Genomic DNA, 20454 nt, shown 5'->3' on the forward strand with positions numbered 1-20454 from the left:
ACCTAAGACCAGCAACTAAAAATCTAGTAGCAAAATGAGTGTCAGCAGATAAAATCCAAGGGAACTGAGACAGAAAACTGATACGGTGGTACTGAAGGGCTGAACTCTCAAACTTTATATTTAGGGGATTTCAGAAAATGAATGATAAAAAATTAGATATTTTTAAGACTTACTTCTGCTGCCTCCTTTTTACAAACCTTTAATATCATCTAATCATCACTGAAAATATTAATTCTCCTTTTTTATTATATTTTAACAACTTAATGGAAAAATTTGCCCATGAACTAAAATCTCTTAAGAAAAATTCAGTCCAAAATTATTCAATGCTTGAAAAGCTTTTAAAATATACAAGGCAGGGTAATGAGGGGGTTAAGAGAAGAGGCTCTGGGTTCAGACTGAGACCCAACTGTGTCTGGGCAATTTCTTCTCTGTGCCTCTCTGTGAACTTTATAGAAGTTCCACATCTATAAATAATATAGTAATATTATAATGGTAGTATCTGCTTTAACGCAATGGTGGAAGAATTAAATAAGATAATTAATGTAAAGCACTTAGAATAATGTGTGGCACATTTTAAAAACAAATATATTCATTATTATTATGACAAATTAACAAATTCTTCATCTATTACTGGTATAAAGGCATTGTATTCAATTCAAGAGGATGAAACCAACTATTTACATTGTCCACCTATGTAATTACTTATGGATAAGCATTGGCAGGTGAAAGATTAGAACTTCAAATTTGAGAAACATCCAGAACGCCTCAAAAATATTTAAACATTCACATCATACTCATTATTAGAATGGCCATTATTAAAAAAAAAAAAAAAGAAAGAAAGAAAATAAGCATTGGAGAGGATACAAAGAAATTAGAACCCTCATTCACTGTTGGTGGGGGTGCAAAATGGTGCAGCCTCTATAGAAAAAAATATGGAAGGTCCTCAAAAAATTAAAAATAGAACTGCCATATGATCCAGTAATCCCACCTCTGGGTATTTTATCCAAAAAATTGAAAGCAGGATCTCGAAGAGATATTTGTACACCCATGCTTATTGCAGCATTAGTCACAATAACCAAGAGGCAGAAACAACCTAATGTCCATTGATGAATGAATGGAAAAAGGAAATGTGATGTATACATCTATACATATAATGGAATATTATTCAGCTGTGAAAAAAAAAGGAAATCCTGACATATACTACAACATAGATGAACTGAGGACAGTATGCTAAGTGAAACAGGCCAGTCACAAAGACATAAATACTACATGATTCTGTTTATAGGGGGTTCTAAAGTAGTTAAACTCATAGAAACAGAAAATAGAATGGTGATTACCAGGGGTTGGAGGAAGGGGAAGATGGGGAGTTGTTATTTAATTGGTATAGAGTTTCATTTCTGCAAGATGAGATAATGTTGAAGATCTGTTGTACAATAATATGCATATAGTTAGCACTAAGGTATTGTACCCTTAAAAATGGTTACGATGGAAAATTTTAACTTATATATTATGTTATGTGCATTTTATGTTATGCTTTTTACCACAATAAAAAATAAAATGAATTGGACTTCCCTGGTGGTCCAGTGGTTAAGACTCCACGCTTCCAATGCTGGGGACGTGGAGGTTCGATCCCTGTTCGGGGAACTAAGATCCCACGTGCCGCATGGTGCGGCCAAAAAAGAAAAAGATGTGAAAAAATAAAATAAATAAAAAATATGCTGGAACATCATTTCTTTTACATATAAACTTATATTAACTTTTCGTATAAACCAGAATACTTTACCAGCATCCATTACCTAATTTTGCTTTCAGGTAAAACTTCTGAAATGGTGTAATAAGAGAACTCCAATGACCAGGCCTGTTGAATCCCAACAACTTAAAGCAACTTCAAAAGAAACTTAATTAATGCCCTGTGTATACTTTATCACTTCTATGATGTTATCTAAATTTATCAAGTAATTATCAGAAAAATGAATCATTGCCTTGGGCTTTACCAGTAAAGAAAAACAATTCTGACCCATGCCACTGAACGCCACCCTGCCATTCCTCACAACCTGTCTCACAGCTTCCAAAACCTGAATTCTAACAAGTAACAAATCCTCAGGATTCAAATCATATTGAGACATATACTCCTGCAACTGATTACCCAAAAAAGTGACCCACATTCGCACCAATAGGAACTTCAGACAGCAGAACTCTCATCACTCAATTTTTTTGTTTTCTTTCCTACCTTTAGGGTGAACATTTTAGTGTATCCTAACTGGATTCAGCCAGAACCAATTCTGAATTTAGGGGAAGAAGGATTTTATCATGTAATTACTTTAACATATGTTAAAGCATGCACTTTGAAAAATATGAAGTACAATGTATCTTTCCTAGTATTTGCGCTCAAGCATTTAATATGACGCTCTGTAGACGGTAGCCATTCTAACAAGGTAATTTATTGGTTATTCTCTGAACGAAACAGCATTATTTGTCAGGGCTTGGTTCTGAGTGAGGGAGAACCAAGAGGAAAGAATGAAAGCTATTAGAATGTTAAGAGAGGTACTGATACCTTTTCTTGGGAGTTCATCTTGTTATCAAAGGACAGCCTCCAGCCTCTTCATCAAAACAGTCATCAGATAACACTAGGGTGACCTGGGTGCAAGTCCAGCTGTCTGTAGGCAAAGTATCAGCCACACCCTACTACCGAAGAAGTCCCATCACAGATGCAAAAATCCACCTAGCTAACAGACGAGAAAGTAAATGGTTTTTTTAAAGAATTAATTGGAACTGATCCGTGAAGTTCTTCCGACCTGAGCATGTGAACAACACAAACTTTCTTCTCACCAGTGATTTGCTGGAAGAACTGGTGTGGAGTGCTGGGAGAGGTTGTGGATTTGACCAGTGGTAGGCTGGGCCAGGCTAGGAAAAGAGAATTACTCGCCAACAAATTCCCTGGAGGAAATGGCAATGCACGTGCTTCCTTTCCCGTAAGAAAATGACTTTATCCGGAACAGGTAAGTATGGATGGCGCAGGTGGACCAGGACAGTGGAACCACAGAGGGCACCAATTCTCACGCCAGCTCCACCTACAATCAGCACCTGGGAGTCCCTTTCCTTCCTGGCTGCTACTTCTGAGGACACTGGCTCAGGTGAACCATGGGAAATGGATTTTATTTTCTGAGTGCAGAGGGTTTTATTTAAGAAAAAAAAGTTCACAGAAATTTAAAAAAGAGAGAGAGCATAGCCTCTTAAGTATGCATGTGTAAAGATAATCCAGAATAACATTCGTATTTTTTTTGATTCTATAACGTAGGCCGTATCAGAGTAGAGTCAATGGAGAATATACTAATATTACAGATATATTAGAAATTTAGTTAAAGTGTGAAAATAGAACTAAGTTTAAAAAAATTACTAACAAGCTTGTCCTTTTATTAATTGTAACTATTGCACTTTTAAGAATTAGCGATATTACTACATTTTTTTAATAAATAAAAATAAATGCAATATCATTTACCAGAGGATCATAAAATGCATACTATAATTTCTTCCCAACCACTGTGAAATAACATAGACAGTAGAAGAGAGGGTCACTCGTTTTGCAAATATATTGCTTAGGAAAGTGAATTGTGTCTGCCTAACTTGACTAATTATCCAATCTCACTAATTTGACAGTGAACTACAGTTGGACTTTTTACCATGGCATAAAAAAGTTTCATTGCAAATTCTTTTCCTCCTTGAATGCCACTGGCATATACCCCTTACATGGGATAGGTTCCTATCTACTGTCACCCAACTGGACAACATACCCTTTCAGGAGGTTAAAATATGTTGATTTTAAATGACTTTCAAAATACAGTAACATAATGCAATGTGTTTAATAAACATGCAAATGATACCAGAGATGCTGGTGTTGCAAATGTGAGTTCCTAACATCTGAAGGACAAAAAAATAGTGGGGAACATTAAATTTTCTTCTCTTTTCTTTTCCCTGATCAAAGACCAACCATGCAATTTAATCTCTGAAAATTAATCACTCTTATTTTATACAACCAAGATCCAACTTTTTGTCAGTGACTCTAAATGTTACTTTATTTTCACTTACATTGATTCTGTTTTCTGATTAACTGGCTGATACACACATGTGTATGTCATAGTGAACAGTGAAAAGAGGCTAGAAAATTCTAATTCCTGGAAAAAAAATATTCTGAAAACTGAGATAATAGGCTAAAAAATATCATCACGATAGAGACCTTGCTTTCAATTTAAATAAATGATATGCATGCAAAGCTGTCCAGAAAGTCCTCTGATATGAAAATCCTGGCAGTCATTGTTGCCTACAAGGAAGATGAAGTGAGGGTGTTTTAGTCTAGCAGCTACCCAAACTAGGGCCAGCCTTCAAATCTAGCCCTAGGTTTGTTTTGGTATGACCTCAAGCTCAGAGTGGTTTTTATGTTCTTAAACAGCTTAAAAAATAAAACAAACCAAAATTGAGTACATGACAGAGAAGGCATGTGACCTACAGATCCTGAGATATTTACTATCTGTTTTACCCTCTGGTCCTTTACAGAAGAATTTTGCTACCATTAGCTCTTCAACAACCTCAGAAGTGATGACAATTTAGGCCAATTCCTAAAGGTCAGAACAAACCATGAAAAAGGAATCACTACTCATTTATCCTGAGAAGTGGGTCCACTAAGTCAAAACTGAGAGAGATCAAACTGTAAACTGTGCTGTTTCCTAAAATATCAATTCGCATAATACATATTCTTTACCCACAAAGAAAGCCTGCAATACTAAATTTTACTATTAAAATAAACACTGAAGCTAACACCTAAAGTAGCAGGAGAATAATATTTCTCATTGATAACTTGGCAACATTCATGCATTTCAAAAACTCAGACAAAATTGGCATCACATGCAAGGAAAAGTGGACAAGTCAGTTAAACATAACAAAAGCAAGCTCGGAGTTAAAGCAAATGAGGTTTAGACAATATTTCTTTTGAAAATATCACCTCAGTATTTAATTTAACACTGCATCCAAACTGATAATCAATGAGATTTGTTAAGTCAATTTAGACAATTCCATATTATTTTGAATTTTAATTTTAGAACATATTCATTTTGAAGATGCTACATACAAACCGGGATAGTTATTTTCTCTAAATGCTATTTAAGTTGAACAGATAATACCTTATTATTTTCCTTGGTAAGGTTCATATGATGTACAGACACTCCATTTGTAAGTTATTTCCGCCAGTGCTGCAAATATTCTATTCTGAGACTAAAATAGCACATGATGGCAAAGAAAATGCTACATCCAGGAAAGGTCCTCTAGGACTAAGCCGTCTACTTCAGGAAGGAGTCAACAATTCAGGGTGGAAAATAGCAGACACATAGACTGTGCCCATTCACCTTGAGCATATGCCTTCCTCCTCTTAATGCCCTATGATTAAGGTGAGATTTAGGCTCTTATCAGTGTCACCTTTGGACTCAGACTAGGAGGGCCCCCCACCCGAAAGCCCTGGGCTTTAGAAAGTATCATGGTGCAAGCCCTTCCACAGGCTAAGGACACAAGCCCCGTTTGTACCGCATGATCCCCAGTACCCGGGACTCCTGAATTCCCAGGATAAGCCCCTACAAACCCCGTTCCAGGACCTGCGTGGCCCTCTCCCCTGGGTCGCTCCTCTGAAAGATGGCCTGGGCTGGACCGCAGTGCCAGAGGGCACATTACGAGGCCTGTGCGTGGTCAAGGTGCAGCTGTTAGGAAGGGGTGGATGGGCCTTGGACATGGGGGCAGGGGTGTCCACACTACGTACCAGACATGATGGAAGGCAGAGGGGAAGGAAGAGAAATGGGCTGGGCTGCAAGCTAAAAGCTGGCTCTCCTTCTACTGCCTCTTTCTGACACAAAACTCCTAAGAGTCTAAGAATTAAAAACGCCAAGCTAGCCTCCCAGGCCACTGTGAAGGCGTATTTGTCAAATAAGAGAACAGAACATATTTGACTTAGCAGTTTGTTATCTTAATTTACAAACGCTTACATATTTACATACACAATAGGTGGGTGTACACTGTCTCAGGTCCCACGAGCATCCGCAGTGGACTTGGTTCTCATGATGGTCCCTCCTAGATTTCACGCTGCAAAGACAGTCTGCTTTTTTATTTCCTGAATCCCATATTCAAAGCTTAATTGGGATATTTTACTCAAGTGATAAGATTCAGGTTCCCTTTCTGATTAACCTAGTTTCCCATCCACAGTCACAGAAAAAAAAATTAATTGATCACCACAAAACTACATAAAACCAGGGGAATTCTCTGGTGGGCCAGTGGTTAGGACTCGGTGCTTTCACTGCCGAGGGCCTGGGTTCAATCCCTGGTCAGGGAATTAAGATCCCACCAGCCGAGCAGCACAGTCAAAAAACAAAACAAAACAAAACCAAAAAAACTATATAAAACCAATCAAATTTCCAATCGGCCCACCTAAATGCCCTCTAATATAAAAGGGCACTATTGTGAAAAATGGCTACAGGGAGAGAAAGTTTACTATCAGAGCAAAAGGGGGGTAGCTGTGAGCTGAGAAGCTCACAGGTCCTTCTAGTTTAGCATCAAAGACATCTATTTGTCCTAGAGTATTTGAACCACCCCGTGCTTGAATAGTCCAGTCATACTGCCAGTATCAACCAGAGTCAATCAATTATTGAGCCCTTACTATGGGCCAGGTGCTTTGATAGTCTCTTCATTTAATCCTTACCACCTGGGGAAGGGAGGCACAGAGAAGTTATGGCCTCTCAGCAGGTAAGTGGCTAAGACTTGGACCTGGTTTTATATGAATCCAAAACCCATGCTAGAAAGAATATCTTAAAAAAAATAATCTCCTATTTTTAAAATATATAATATCCTTTTTAAAAGAGGGGGGAATGCCATATTTCTAGCACAAGAATGAACGGTTGAAATGGTTATATTAATAAATATATACAATTTATTTTCCATATTCTTAAATAGACATAAAAACTTCACGGGGCTAGTGTTTTGTGAATTAAATAATGAAACATATATTGACTTTGGGGGGATATAAAGATATTTTCCTTCTCTTACCTCCTTAATAAGAATCCAGGGAAAACTCTTAATGAGAAGGTACCACAAAAAAAAACCCACAGAAGTTCCCACTCATTTATGAATTAAGGCCAAACTAGAATTAGAAAAAAAAATCAGAATAATGGTATCACACACAAAAATTAATAAGCCTAGAAAATGACAATGAAATCATTGCTGCCATTGTAACCCTGTGGGATGATAGAACAGTCAAAATCCTCTAAAAAGTTTTTGGTCAGAAAAAAAAAGAAAAGAAAGAAAAAAGCAAACTAAAACCTTCCAAAACTTTGACTTTTACTTAAGTGTTGACCTAATTCAATAGTTTTCCAATGATAACTTGGAAACAGTCAATAAATAAAATATGCCTTTCTGGTTGACTTTCACTGAAATTTATGATTAATTGCCTTTCGCAACTAGAATACCACATTCAGCTTTGAAAAGAACAATTCTCATTACTTTTCGCAAGAGGCGCTCTGAATATATATTCTTTTGGCTCTAAATTTAAGAAGTATTTTGTCCAACTATTAAAATGTATTACATATTGGATAACCAATCTTAAATTATTATCACAAGAAATAAAAATTCTAAAGAGGAAATATTCCCATGACTATGGCTTTGAATATATATGTCCCTTAGTCAAGTCAATGAGACCAGAACCAGGCAGCCACACTTACCCCCTTGGCCATAGCGGCTATGAGATGGTGGGAAGACTTGTTCTTAAGGGCAGTTGCATAATCCTTTCTCATTCTGCAGGAGAGCTTTAAGGGAGGGAAGGGAAAGACTACCATCGGTCAAGGAGAGTTTGGCTGCAATGCTGCCTCAAGGCATGAGAATGGATTCTATGGTCCCTTCCACATCAGACTAAGCATCTGTGATGATGCAACAGATTCGGCCACTTTCAACATCTTCCGAGTTGAATCGCTATCACTAGTTGGCCAGAGGAAGGAGGGGCCGTTCCAATCTCCCTTACAATTACCGCCCTAATTATTACATTACACTTTCACAATTTAATCCCTTTATTTGCCTCACTGCTTTTTGGGGGCTAAGTGAGTATCACGGCGTGATGCCCGCTGATGTAGCTAGCAGGGTAGCAGGGCAGCAGGAGTGCCACCCAGCTGCCAGCTACAAGCACAGCCAGGTGGGCAAGCCCAGAGTGCTAATCCGGACAGTGACATGTCTGCTGCTCAAAATCCTTGAAAGTTGCTGTCTCCAATATGGAGTAGAACTGAGCACTATACATCAATGCCAAGAATCACCCTGTGGTTCACCCTGTGAGGCTTTGGGTAGCATTTCAGCATCCTAAGGAAGAATCAGCGATAGAAGTGCAATTGTTCTATTCCAGGGATCGCTCGGTAAGTAACTATTGCACGGCTATTAATAGCTAAGCGATAGGATTTCTTTTTCTTTCTTTTTTTTTTTTTAAACAACTGTCAGGAAATGTTTTCACATAGTTGTCCTATCTTTGGAAAACATACTGAGGACCACGTTGTTTCAATCCCCCCCCCCTCCCAAAACAAAAAACTTTGGTATTCCCTCAAAGCAGGAGACATTTATAGGAGGAATTCACTGCAATCCACAAACCTTTGGGAACCAAGCTTTCACACAGTGTTGCTAAGCTGAAACTCAGGCCAGCACAGTGCCAGGCCCACAGTAGGTTTTTAGTCAATATTTGTTGAGTAAATGGGAGTGATTTTCATTTTGAGACCATTTTGCTTATACCAGCGTACACAGTGTTTGTTAATTTATCCCCAAACACTCCCTTATCTTTGTGTAGTTAGACCCCGAGCTGTGTAAACTGAATTAACGAAACCAAATTACTAACAGTTTAAATCTGAGATGTTCTGTAGCATCCATATTCTAATACTGTTGGACAATGGGTGGTAGGAACCCGAAGATTTGAAGTGTGTTTTCATTCTCAAGTTTTGCAATCTAGTAAGTAGGCTGAAGAGATACTTTCAAATGCCCCAAAGTGGGAGGAAGCTTTGCATACAGATCATCATTGTTTATTTACTCACTTTACATGTGATTTTGTATTTCACTTTATCCAGAAGCATTCCTTGAGGTAGGTATTAACGCCTTCAGTTTATAAATGAGAAGAAGGAAAATAAAGATCCAGTGGATGAAGGATTTTTGTAAGAAAATGCGAATAAAATATGGCTATGGTGATCAATTAAATATGAAGATACAGCTATTAAAATATTTAGGTAATTCATACATACGCCACACTAACTTGGCTTGTGTTCTTCCGTTAAAACTATGAAAGGCCGTGAAAAGATTAGGCTGATAGATCCACTCTATTATGTAAGAGTTATGATATCTTGAACAACTGTGCACTTTAACTCTTTGTGTATTCATCAGCCATACATCAAGGAAGTGATTATGTAATAGACAGCACAAAAGCAATGGGAGATGGTACCACCTGTTCCACTCAGGACAATCACTGATCTTCAGTGCTACTGGGTGAAAAGACTTGCCCGCCCACATGCTCGTAAAAGGAAAGGGTAGAAGATTACTCTCTGTGCTCATAAAGGGGTTCAGAATCACCTTTTGTTAAAACATTTAGAAGGATTAGAGTTTAACAAACATCATCTCCTTTGCACTTTAAAAACCAGTAAGCATGTCACACAGTTATTAAACTGATTTCAGTTATGTCCAACAAGGGACCAGTAGACGACAAAGAAGAGTTGTCAGCGGTAAATCAGCAGCAACACGGTAATAGAGCTGTGGTTCTCAAACTCGGGTGAGCATCAGAGTCACCTGGAGGGCTTGGCAAAGCACGAATTGCTGGGCCCTCCCCCAGGGATTCTGACGGAGGTAATCTGGGATGAAGGATGGGAATCTGCATTTCTAACAAATTCCCTGGTGATACTGAGAGCGGCCACACTTTCAAAAGCACTGTCACAGAACACAGCACAGTATAGTGCAGTGGTTCTTAACCTCGGCTTTAGATGAAGCATTAACTAGGAAGCTTTCATAAATCCCCGCTTGCCCTGGCTGCACCCAAGGCCAATTAATTCTGAATTTGGAGGTATGAGCCTAGGCATCAGTATTTTTTTTATGTCTCCAGGTGACTCCTGTGAGCCTGCAAGGTTGAGAACCACTGACATGAGGGAAAACACACTTGTATCTATAACTGGTTAAGAAGATACATTTTGGGTATTTTTGTTTTGGCCATGCTACGTGCTTTGTGGAATCTCAGTTCCCTGACTAGAGAGTGAACCCGGGCCCTCAGCAGTGAAAGCGTGGAGTCCTAACCATTGGACCGCCAGGACATTCCCAGAAGATACGCTTTGTAAACCACGGAGCAGAGCAGAAAAGAATCACTGGTGTGCTGGGGATCCTCAATAAACAATGATTCTTTCCTTCCTCTATTTTCTTCCAAAGTGTATCACAAAGGATCTAAACAAGTGAAATGTAATTTTCTGTAAGATATATATCTATAGCTTTGAAAAGGAGCTGAGTTTTGTATTTGTGGATTCCTAGTTTAAAGGGTCACATACAAATTTTAGTCATGTTTTTCTACATTTTTCGGTGGGAAATAATCTTGTTATTTATAAATCCGGAGATCTATAAAGGTTTGGGTATGTCTTACATACGTTGGAAGCATATTTTATATTTTGGTACAGTTTGGAAGCTTTTTCATACAAATTTATTAAAAAGGTGGGGAAAGTACATCCAACCACAGGAAAAGAAGGAAGGGCGTAGAAAATTAAATTTGTTTAGAGACGTGATTCTCAAAAGTGTAGTTCCTGGACCAGCATCAGCATCGTCTGAAAACTTGTTAGAAATATAAATTTTCAGACCCCCTACCCAAGACAGATCTAATGAATCAGAAGCTCTGGGAGTGGGTGATCTGCATTTTCACAAGCTCTCCAGGCGAGTCTGATGCACACTCTACTTTGAAAACCACTGGTCTAAAATATTTATCATTTCAGCTATACGAAGAACAGAAGAGGTAAAAGCACTATTTGTCCAGTGCGCATCGGTTCAGTGGCTATCCAGACCCCCACTGCTCTAATAACAGCTGTGCTCTTTCAAACTCCACCCATAGCTTATTATCATTCCATCTTTAGAGCTTGATAGTAAACGCGGAATTGATAGGGAGCATATGCGGGGATGGGGGGGTGGGGGGGTGGGGAGTCTATTCTACAAACCCTCCACTATCAGTTTTCATCTATTTCTATTTTGTACTCAAGATAGAATTAAGAATGCACAACTTGACTAACAAGGGCCAGAACCACGAAAACCAACCAACCAACCATCACATGAGGCTGGAGGAGGGTGGGTATCGCCAGGTGCAACCCTCACTCACCTTGAATCGTCCTCTTGAAGAATGCCTTGTAGGCTTCACAGGATGCTACCCCATAGTGGTACCCAGACGCGATGTCACCGCACACTAAACACAGTCTCTTGGGCATCGAGTTGAGCATGTATTCGCACTTGGTTGGTCTGGGGGTCTTCAACAATGGTGCTGGAGCAGTCATCGTACAGTTTCCGGACAGGCCCACTACCTCCTAGGATAGGAGCAGAAGGGTAGAGAGGTGGCGAATCAAGTCCGTTCTGATGGCCATTCATGGTTGAACTGTAGCTCCCGCTGGCGTCTGAAGAGCCACCTGGGCTGTGGTGGTTGACGCTGTCCGTCAGGGAGGCCGGGCTGGAGGGTTCCGTCTTGATGAAGGACGAACAGCTGGAATCAATGTGTCGATCTTTGTTTGACATTCTGCAGAGAAGCCTGAGGTTTAGGGAGGTGCAAACAGAGAGAGAAAGAGGAGAGAGTGTCAAACACAGATACCAAAAGAGGTAGAAACAAAGAGAAGGTGAAAAAATAGAGAAAGTGAAAAAAAAGATCGAAAGGAGAAAAAAAAAAAAAGAGAGAAGAATTCATACGTTAAAGACATTGCTCTTTGAGAGTGCTGCATAAGAACTAGGGACTACACATCATTCTCTAGTCAATATCTCTTGTTCTACAACAAGGTAATCAGCATAAGAGCGTGACAGGGTTACATCAAAGTGCCCAGACAGGCCATAAACAAAAGCTCTAACAGATCCAGTTCCTTTCATTTTACCTTTCTCTTCAAGAACCACTGTCAATATCTAAATCAACTCTCTAGATTCTAAATTTAGCCAGGGAAGAGGAGTAATTTGCAAAGTCCATATCACTTCTAAAATTACCCTTATCCTCACTCTACTTTTCTCTTCCATTTTCTGATGTTGCAGTCATTTTATTATGAGCAGAACTAAACTTTTATTGTCAAGACCGAACAGATGATTCCTCAGCTCTGTAATTACTGTTTGTCAGCACGCTTCCATAAGCATAACTGTGTCTTTTATTGATCTAAGACACACAGGGAATATATCCTCAATCACGTTGCCTCTTTAATTAAATTGCTCTATTTCCTAGACATTTAGCGATACAGAAAGACATCAAGGATAAAATGCTAGCCAATATTTAAGGATTATTTCCTAGAGCCCACAAAACAGTGAAATGATCACCAGCATTGATTAATAAATATGTACATGTGTTTACATGTGTCCGTGTCTGCATGTGCGATTTGCCACTGTTGAAGAGAGGAATCACTAAAAGCCATTTGAGCCTTCAGTATACCTGTGAATCCATAAACCTGATACTTCATATTCAGCAAAGTAAGGATGTATCAAGTTTTGCCCTGAAAAAATGAGATTTGCGATGGTCTCTTTTTCTCCCCTTCCTTTGGTCTTTTAACATCATACCTCCTAAAAGGAAATATGATGAAGCATCTAATCTAACAAACTCTCTCTCTTATCTAGAAGAAACAGACTGCCCCTCTTACTTTGTCAGACCCGTAAGTGATTAAATTTCGGAAGAGGTAATTAGATGAAAAGATATAATTGGTCCTATTTTCTTTCCGGTTCGCCATAGTGCAAAACCCCTTTTAGCAAAGTCTCTAGGAACCTTCTGAGAGCCCACTATAGAAAGAAGAGGTGACAGTTGAGAAACAAACTTAGATAATTGCTTCCCAGTGGAAAGTTGATTTATGGGAATCCCACAGGGTAATGGTCATTCACTCGAATTTGGGGGAGTAGTCACAGGATAACCGAAGGGATGCAATTATCTCTTTCACTATAAATCTAATGATATTTTATCACTGCACAAATTTCATGCTCTCCTCCGGGTGCCCCCTTCCCCCACTGTTCTGTTACTTTCAAAAGAAGAAAAATATGGTTATTTCCTATCAGGGAATGTTCACTGAACGGTTCCGAGAAGGCGGTCTCAAGAGCAAAGCATCCAGAGCAAGAATTTGCCTCTTTCCTAGCAGATTTCCCATTGGAAGTTTTGTGCCTCTTTCTAAAGTAAAGCAAACTCAGGATGTGAAGAAAGCAAACAGGAAGGAGAAATCCACAAAAATATCTTCTTGCTTTCGCCCACCCACTTGTGTTGTCCTTTCATCAAGAACTAGTGAAAGAAAAAATAGCCCCCTCCAGCCTGAACCGGGCGTCCGCTCCCTCCCGCATCTGCTGCCTTGTCCCCGTCACTGTTAATGAGCTCTGTAATTAATAGATCGCTCTCCTTGTCTCCCAGCTTGCACCCTGGGCTAAGCACTTTTCCTCAAGTCAACGTTTGAAAGAAAGCGGGTCGGCACTGACTTACAGCAGCCCTGCAAATTCCTTTTAATTTAAAGCACTTACTCTACCACTTCACTTATTACCTTATAATTACTGGACTGCTCGCACATACATTATGATCTTAGACTACAGTTAGAAGTTGTTAGGGTACTAAAACACGGTCGCTCCCCTTTCCTCTCTCCGGCACTGAATCTCTCACAGCCACGACAATGAACTCTTTCGCCATCTGCCTGCGAGGCACCATTTCTTAATCATTTTTTCTTTTTCCCAAGGAGAGTTGCTTTGAGCTGCTTGATCACAAAACAGACCACGCTTTCCCTGGGCCTTCTTTTCTCTCTCTCTCTTTTCTTGGATTGTCTCTGTTCAATTTTATCCCAATTTTCTTTCCCTCGGGCGTTTTCTCATGGACTTCTAAAATGTGCAGAACTCTTGACTGAGAAACAAGGCCAGGAATCACCCTCCTATTTATGGAAGGGTTATTTGCAAAGTCACCAAATGTTTATGTGTCAAATGCATGTTGTTAAGGTCTTTGAAAAATTGGGTGTCTCCAGCCAGCTGTCTCCTCGAAAATCTCAGCCCCTAACTTTGCAATAATCTGGATGGAAGCAAGAAAATTCAGGAAGTTCAAGTGGTCGGGGAAGCCTTTGGACAGTGGCAATCTCTTCTACACAAGTCTGGCCATTGTAGCTGTAAAGGAAAGTGAACATGCTGGATCGGTGCTGTAGGTTTTATATGTTTCTTCTCAGACATGAACTGCTTCCTTAATGAATACCTTTTTGCCCAGTGGAAATAATAATAGAGTTGCCATTTATCAAGTGCTTACTACATGTCAGGCATTGACCTGAGTACTTTCCAAATATTACCTCATTTAATCCCCAAGACAACCTTGTGAGGGAGGTATTACTCTTTAGGAAACAGAGCCTCAGACATCAAACAATTTCCTGAAAGTCATACAGTTTGGAAGTGGAAGAGTCGGGATTTCAACTCAGGGCTGACTCCAAAGTCCAGTGCGGAAATGTCCTGAAGCCAACAGAGAGTTTTTCAAGGCGTTCACTGATGATTTTAAATAGCCAAGCACAGAGGGGTAGAGCTGGCACACACAGAGGCTCTATGACATTCACACTCACCCATGAGTGGAAAAGTGGCTGAAGAAGCCACCACGCTGGCTACAAGGCCACCCCGTTGAGTCACCCTCCCCAGGGTTTGGAGTGACACCGAAACAGAATCTGAAAGAACACAGTTGTCTCCTAATTACTACTTAGCTCATTACACTGAACATTTCCTAGACACCATTACATTATACCCTAAAACTACAGTGGGTCTTAATTCTCTCCCTCTCTGTCTCTGAAATTCTACAGCTCTATTATTCAAGCCTGAGATATTCACAACTATCTATAAATTCAATTGTCAGCTGGTGGGTTTTATTCTAGACTTCACTTCAATCTAAAATTAGAGGCACTAAAATTCACATTAACTCTAAGAGGAATGTAGTGAATAAGACTTTATTTCAAAAGAACACCTTTTTGTCAGAAAGAGCCATTTCCAAGATGATGGCTTTATCTGGAGCCAAAGAGAATAAGCCCAATTCCACATTGTGCTGTTAACGCAGAAATTTTAGGTCACATTGGATTAATAAAAATCTAAATTTCGTTAAGAATTATGAACAGAAATAACATGTGTTGGGAAAATGTGGGAAATATTTATTTTAAAGGCTCTGTAGAGTTGCTTTTATTTTATTATTTTAAGAGAAATGATGGGAGACACAAGGGAAAAAGAGAAGCAACTTTCTAAAAATCTTCTCTGAGTGAACACCCTGAGAATAAACTGGACGGAGAAACAACCATGTCAAGAACAACATTTATGTTCTTTATAAGAAACTAAATTTGAGGGATATAACAGCTTTCCAGAGGCCAGGGACATTGCAGTGCTTTAGAAAGTATTTTCAATACAGTTTGAGATATAGTCTTCTGTATTCTATATATATTCTATATATGTTCTATTATATATATTATACATATATATACATTTATATATAAATTCTGATGATCCTGCTTCAACATAGGAACTTCTCGCCCAGCCTTGCTTAAGGGTTAGCAAGAGTAAAATTTATCTTTGGTGTTAGATACTAATGACCAGGCAGATAAAGCTTCTTGGTTGCTGGACTATTTAAAAATGTAATTTTTGACAGTTGATTAACTGTACGTACAGGTGTTCATGTATAGGGAGAAAGTGACAGACAAAAAGAATAAGAATCAATAAGTTGCTGCTGGAGGGGGAAAACAAGATAATCTGTAAGTTAATATTCCATTTATATTATAATTATCAAGCTTGTTTTCAGAGAGGCTACCTAGATCCAGGTAAATGTATGACTGTGAGTGAATTGCTGTGAATTTCTGGGCAATGTGTAGGTGTCCAGAGTGGTCTACATTTCCCAGAAGGGACTTAAGCCTACGTTCCATAGGCTTATATATGATTAAATATTATTAACCCTTTCACCAAACTATTGGGTTGCCCAAAAAGTTCGTTCGGTTAGTGAATACGTTGTTCAACAGTTCTTCGTGAAAGTTAAAAATGTGTCTTTTAGTTTTACCTAAACCCCAACGAACATTTTGGCCAACCCAATAAAAGTTTGTAATAAGCAGCTGCATTTCATCTTTTGAATTTTATACCAAACTTGAGTTCATTTGCTACTTTATTTCCCTCCTAAAAAAAGTGGTGCATCAATGCAACACATGTGTACAGATCTTCTTCTTTGGCCTTCCTGATTTTAACACCAAGGAAAGATTTTTTGAAATTTTATTATACCTATTTCAGTGACAGACACCTAAATAGGCTAAATAAATGACAACTAAACAACTCACTAGTTTATTTTCTTCCTTGTCATCCTTAAGGGCCCGAAAAGGTACCCATCATCATTATAAATTCCAAACACTTTATCAATTTATATCTCAAAGTTTTACATAACAACAATGGAGCCAGCAAACCTGCAAGCTTACAAATATGAGAAGACAGAGAGAGAGAGAGAGAAGACAGAATCCTTAGTTCTCTCACTGAATCAGAGAATTTCAGGGTTGGAAAGGAAGGTTATCGAAAGTCCTATCGCTCATCACTTAACCTATCCAAAGTAGGAATGAAGTTATAAGGATTGGTCGGTTTTCTACCTGTCGAAATCACCAGATTGAATATTTAAGTATTTTTGTTTCAAAAAATAAGAAGCTTTTATTAGCCTATAGGTTTTGGGTTTTGTTTTAATGCTTTAAGAAGAAAACCTCCAAGACTAAGGCAGCAGCTCCCCGAGGCCCAGGCTTCCAAGCTCATGACCCCAGCAGCTCCGCTGGCAGTCTGAGTTACAACTCCAAGCACGCCACTTTACAATGAGCTTTTTTTTTTTTTCTCCTGCTTCAACTAATTGCACTCTCGTAAAGTGGCAAAACGTGAATCACTTAGTAACAAAATGGGCACCAGCTGCTATTGTCAAAGAATGGTGATGCTGAAGAAAGAGAAAGCAACCGAATGAAGTGTCATGTCAGAAATCAACGGTGCAACGTGTGATTTGAGAAAACATGACTACTTTACAGAGACAGGGTGTCATTATGGCATCACAGTAATACGCTGCTTTGACAACTGCTGGGTCTAACATATCATCATTGCATTAAGGTACACTGGCTTAGTTGGGGAAGGAAGAGAGAGGATTTTTTCTTTTAATAAGAAATATCTTCAGGTCTGCCTGGTTAACCTAACAGAAGGAGACCATTAATTGTAAAGAAGGAATTGTAAATCCTGACCCACACGCCAGAAAGATTAAAACACATGCGCACATATGCACACACACTTAGATACTATTTTAGGTCTTCTTTAATAAACGTGGAGGCCCATCTAATGGAACAGAGGTCTGCATAACATGATCACAATGATTTAGTGATGCCGCTTCTTGATTCTTTGAACAAATAACTTGTGCGTTTAGTCTAAAAGACTCTTTGCAACTCACTCTGTCAAGAACCAGAGTAAGCAAACAGCTCCCCACAAAGCTGATGCTTGAGCTGTTGACAAGAGATGTAGCTAAGTTGTGTGGGAACCAGGGGCCAGCTCCTTCAAGTAACAAATCGGAGCCTCTATCTAAGCTGAACGCTTTCCCAGTTCTGTCAAGGGCCACGCGTGCTACACTAAGCAAAGAAGTTTAGGACAAATAAAAACAGGAGACTTGGAACTCATTTCTGGCCAGTCGTTGAAAGCACCCCAGGAATATAATTTCATACCTAGGGCTAAACCATGACCAGGAAGGACCTTGCTGAAGCCCTATCTGCTTTTAGGGCTCCAGTGTTCAATTTTGCTCTGAAATTAGGTTGGTCGACTATCCTGATTTAATCACTGAAGTCTCATGTCCTGGGACTTCCTTAGTCCAGACAATCCAGGATGGTTGGCCATCCAATCGGATATAGAGAAAGACCTATAAAACCTTGTGCCTTTCCTCCTGCTGTTGTCCCTAAAACAAAGGAAGGGAAATGGATTCCATTCCTTTTCAGCAAAGAGAAATGCGCTATTCACACTGGGGGTGTTCTAAGTGTATGCGTTAGAAAGTGCCTGCATCCTATCTTACTGTATCATTCCAGCCAGAGGCCACTGCCCAGTGCCTTGTTAAGCTATCCAGACTATTTTAGATGTAGGAAATTGCAATTGCTTCAGTTTGCGTTACCAGGTGATTTCTGATGCTTCCTGGTTGATAAACTTTATTAATGGGAAAAGAAATGGTCCTGTGATATCACAATGTGTTGCTCATTACAGTTGTTGACAGTTTCTGTATTGAAGGATTTGATCTGATGCAGGAGCGCTTACTAGTGTAATTCATCCTTAGCTTGTTTTCTTGGACCTATGTCAATCTGGGGGTGCGCCTCCCTTGTTTATAGCTCTAAATACAGTAAGCGAGCTACTGGCAAATCAATAAGACTGTTAAATGCATAATAATGCTGGGTAATTGCATACATGATGTTTTGCATAATTAACCGTCTGAGCTTTTCTTTAATATAATGGGCTCTCATGTAATATAGAGCAGCTATAAGTCTATAAAATATACACAGTTTATATGAACCATGATTCTGCTTAAAACTCTGGCTAATCACCTACATTGGCTTTGAAGGGAGAGCTCTCCTCCACTGCCAAGTCCAAATCAATTCTTATGACATTACTTTACAACTAACATGATATTTAATTGATGATGGCTATTAGCTATTATACAGATTGCACTCAAGGACTGTAACAGTAGGGGAAAAAAATACCATTCAGTTTAAACAAACTTCTGCCATGTAATCAATATTACTGAGGCAAATTAAGTGTTTTAACAAGTGTGTATATTTGCCCTAATGCGGCTTAATTAACTATATCCTCACAACTGCCCAAGTCCAGGACACCTATGGATATTAGAAGACAACGTCAAGAACTGTCTAGTCAGCGACTCAGATGCACAAGAGATGCAAAACAAGCATTTTATCTTCAATCCCTAAGGACAGTTCTTTCCTTACACAAGTTACTCCCCTGGGACCAAAAGCCAGAGGCCCAGAAGGGCTTTAGAATCGTGTACTCTACATCTTGATGTAGGAAATGCCCAAGTGTTGACCGGATCACTATCTCCAGGGTAGAGTGAAACAGCCCTGGGCACAAGGTGGGGACCCTGCCAGAAAAAAAAACGGTGAGTATGGGGTAAAAAACTACCTAAGATAAATCATCAAAATGAAGCTTATGATATATGCTGAATGTAACATTTATTCGGTCTTAGAGATTTACTACGCCATGAGCAGACCTCCTCTGCAGTAAGCTTTCTAGAGAAAAAAAATAGTCTCCTCCTTCTACAAATCTCTGGTCTTTCAAACAGAAATATGGATCAATAAAGTTTGCTTGTGTTCAGACAATTCCGTTTTCAAGCAGTCAAGGAGCACGCCGAAGAGAAAAAGCCGACACGCCAGCGGGGGGACTGACAGCTAAATGAAGACCTTCTAAAGGCATCTCGCTAGAGGAGAAATAAACAGACATTCAACTCATAGAAAGTCTATGCACTGATCTTTACAAATTAAAAATCGAATATAGATGCTTTACACACACACTCCAGTGATGGAGTTCACAAATCAAATCCAGGTCAGTGAAAGCTCAGGCTGCCTGAATCTCCCTTTCCTATTCTCTTTGCTACGCTGGAAGAGGAAATAAGAATGCTACCAGGAGTTGATGTAAGGATATTGAGATCATCGTATTGATGTCACCCTTTACTCATTAAGAAAATGTTTTGCAAAAGCAATTACAATGACCAATAAGCCAGCTGCCTCCATAGATATAGGCCAGTTCCTCTGGAGTGGAACTCTGAAACATTCCCGGAAACTGGGTGAATCACAGTGGTGAGAAAGCTGAGCTGCTGAGGAGGAATCACCGTTGAAATAAAGGTTGCTTCGAGCATATTGGAACATTTCTATGTTAGAGAGGGAGATTCATCGTACCGCCACAGATAATAAACCACGTCTTTCCCTGTTGGACAGCGGTTAAACTATATTTATACTTTTAACTTAATAGCTTAGTTTGCAGTAGTTAACATCTGGATGCAAAAGCAGCTGGTCTGGGGGTGATCTATGATAGCAGAGGTTAACATGATATTCTGTTGGTACGAGGTGTTGCTCAGCTGAAGTAGGAGAGTGGGGGGGCGGTGTGGAGGAGGGGAAATCAGCTAATTATTAATCCTAAGACTCCTTCCTCTGTCTTCTTTCTTTAAAAGAAAACATTTCATTGAGCTAGTTGCCT

The 20454-nt window shown here is 39.3% G+C and overlaps 1 protein-coding gene across 1 annotated transcript in view; it reads right to left on the minus strand.

Moving 5' to 3' along the window:
• Positions 1-20454, minus strand: part of LOC114238627 (uncharacterized) — a 312107-nt gene that overhangs the window by 171970 nt on the left and 119683 nt on the right. The window contains 2 exon segments of the mRNA XM_057541296.1: positions 11387-11519; positions 11521-11806. Of these exon segments, the coding sequence (XP_057397279.1) occupies positions 11387-11519; positions 11521-11806 (419 nt within the window).

Source organism: Balaenoptera acutorostrata, chromosome 1 (assembly GCF_949987535.1).
Source record: "Balaenoptera acutorostrata chromosome 1, mBalAcu1.1, whole genome shotgun sequence".
NCBI lineage: Eukaryota > Metazoa > Chordata > Mammalia > Artiodactyla > Balaenopteridae > Balaenoptera > Balaenoptera acutorostrata.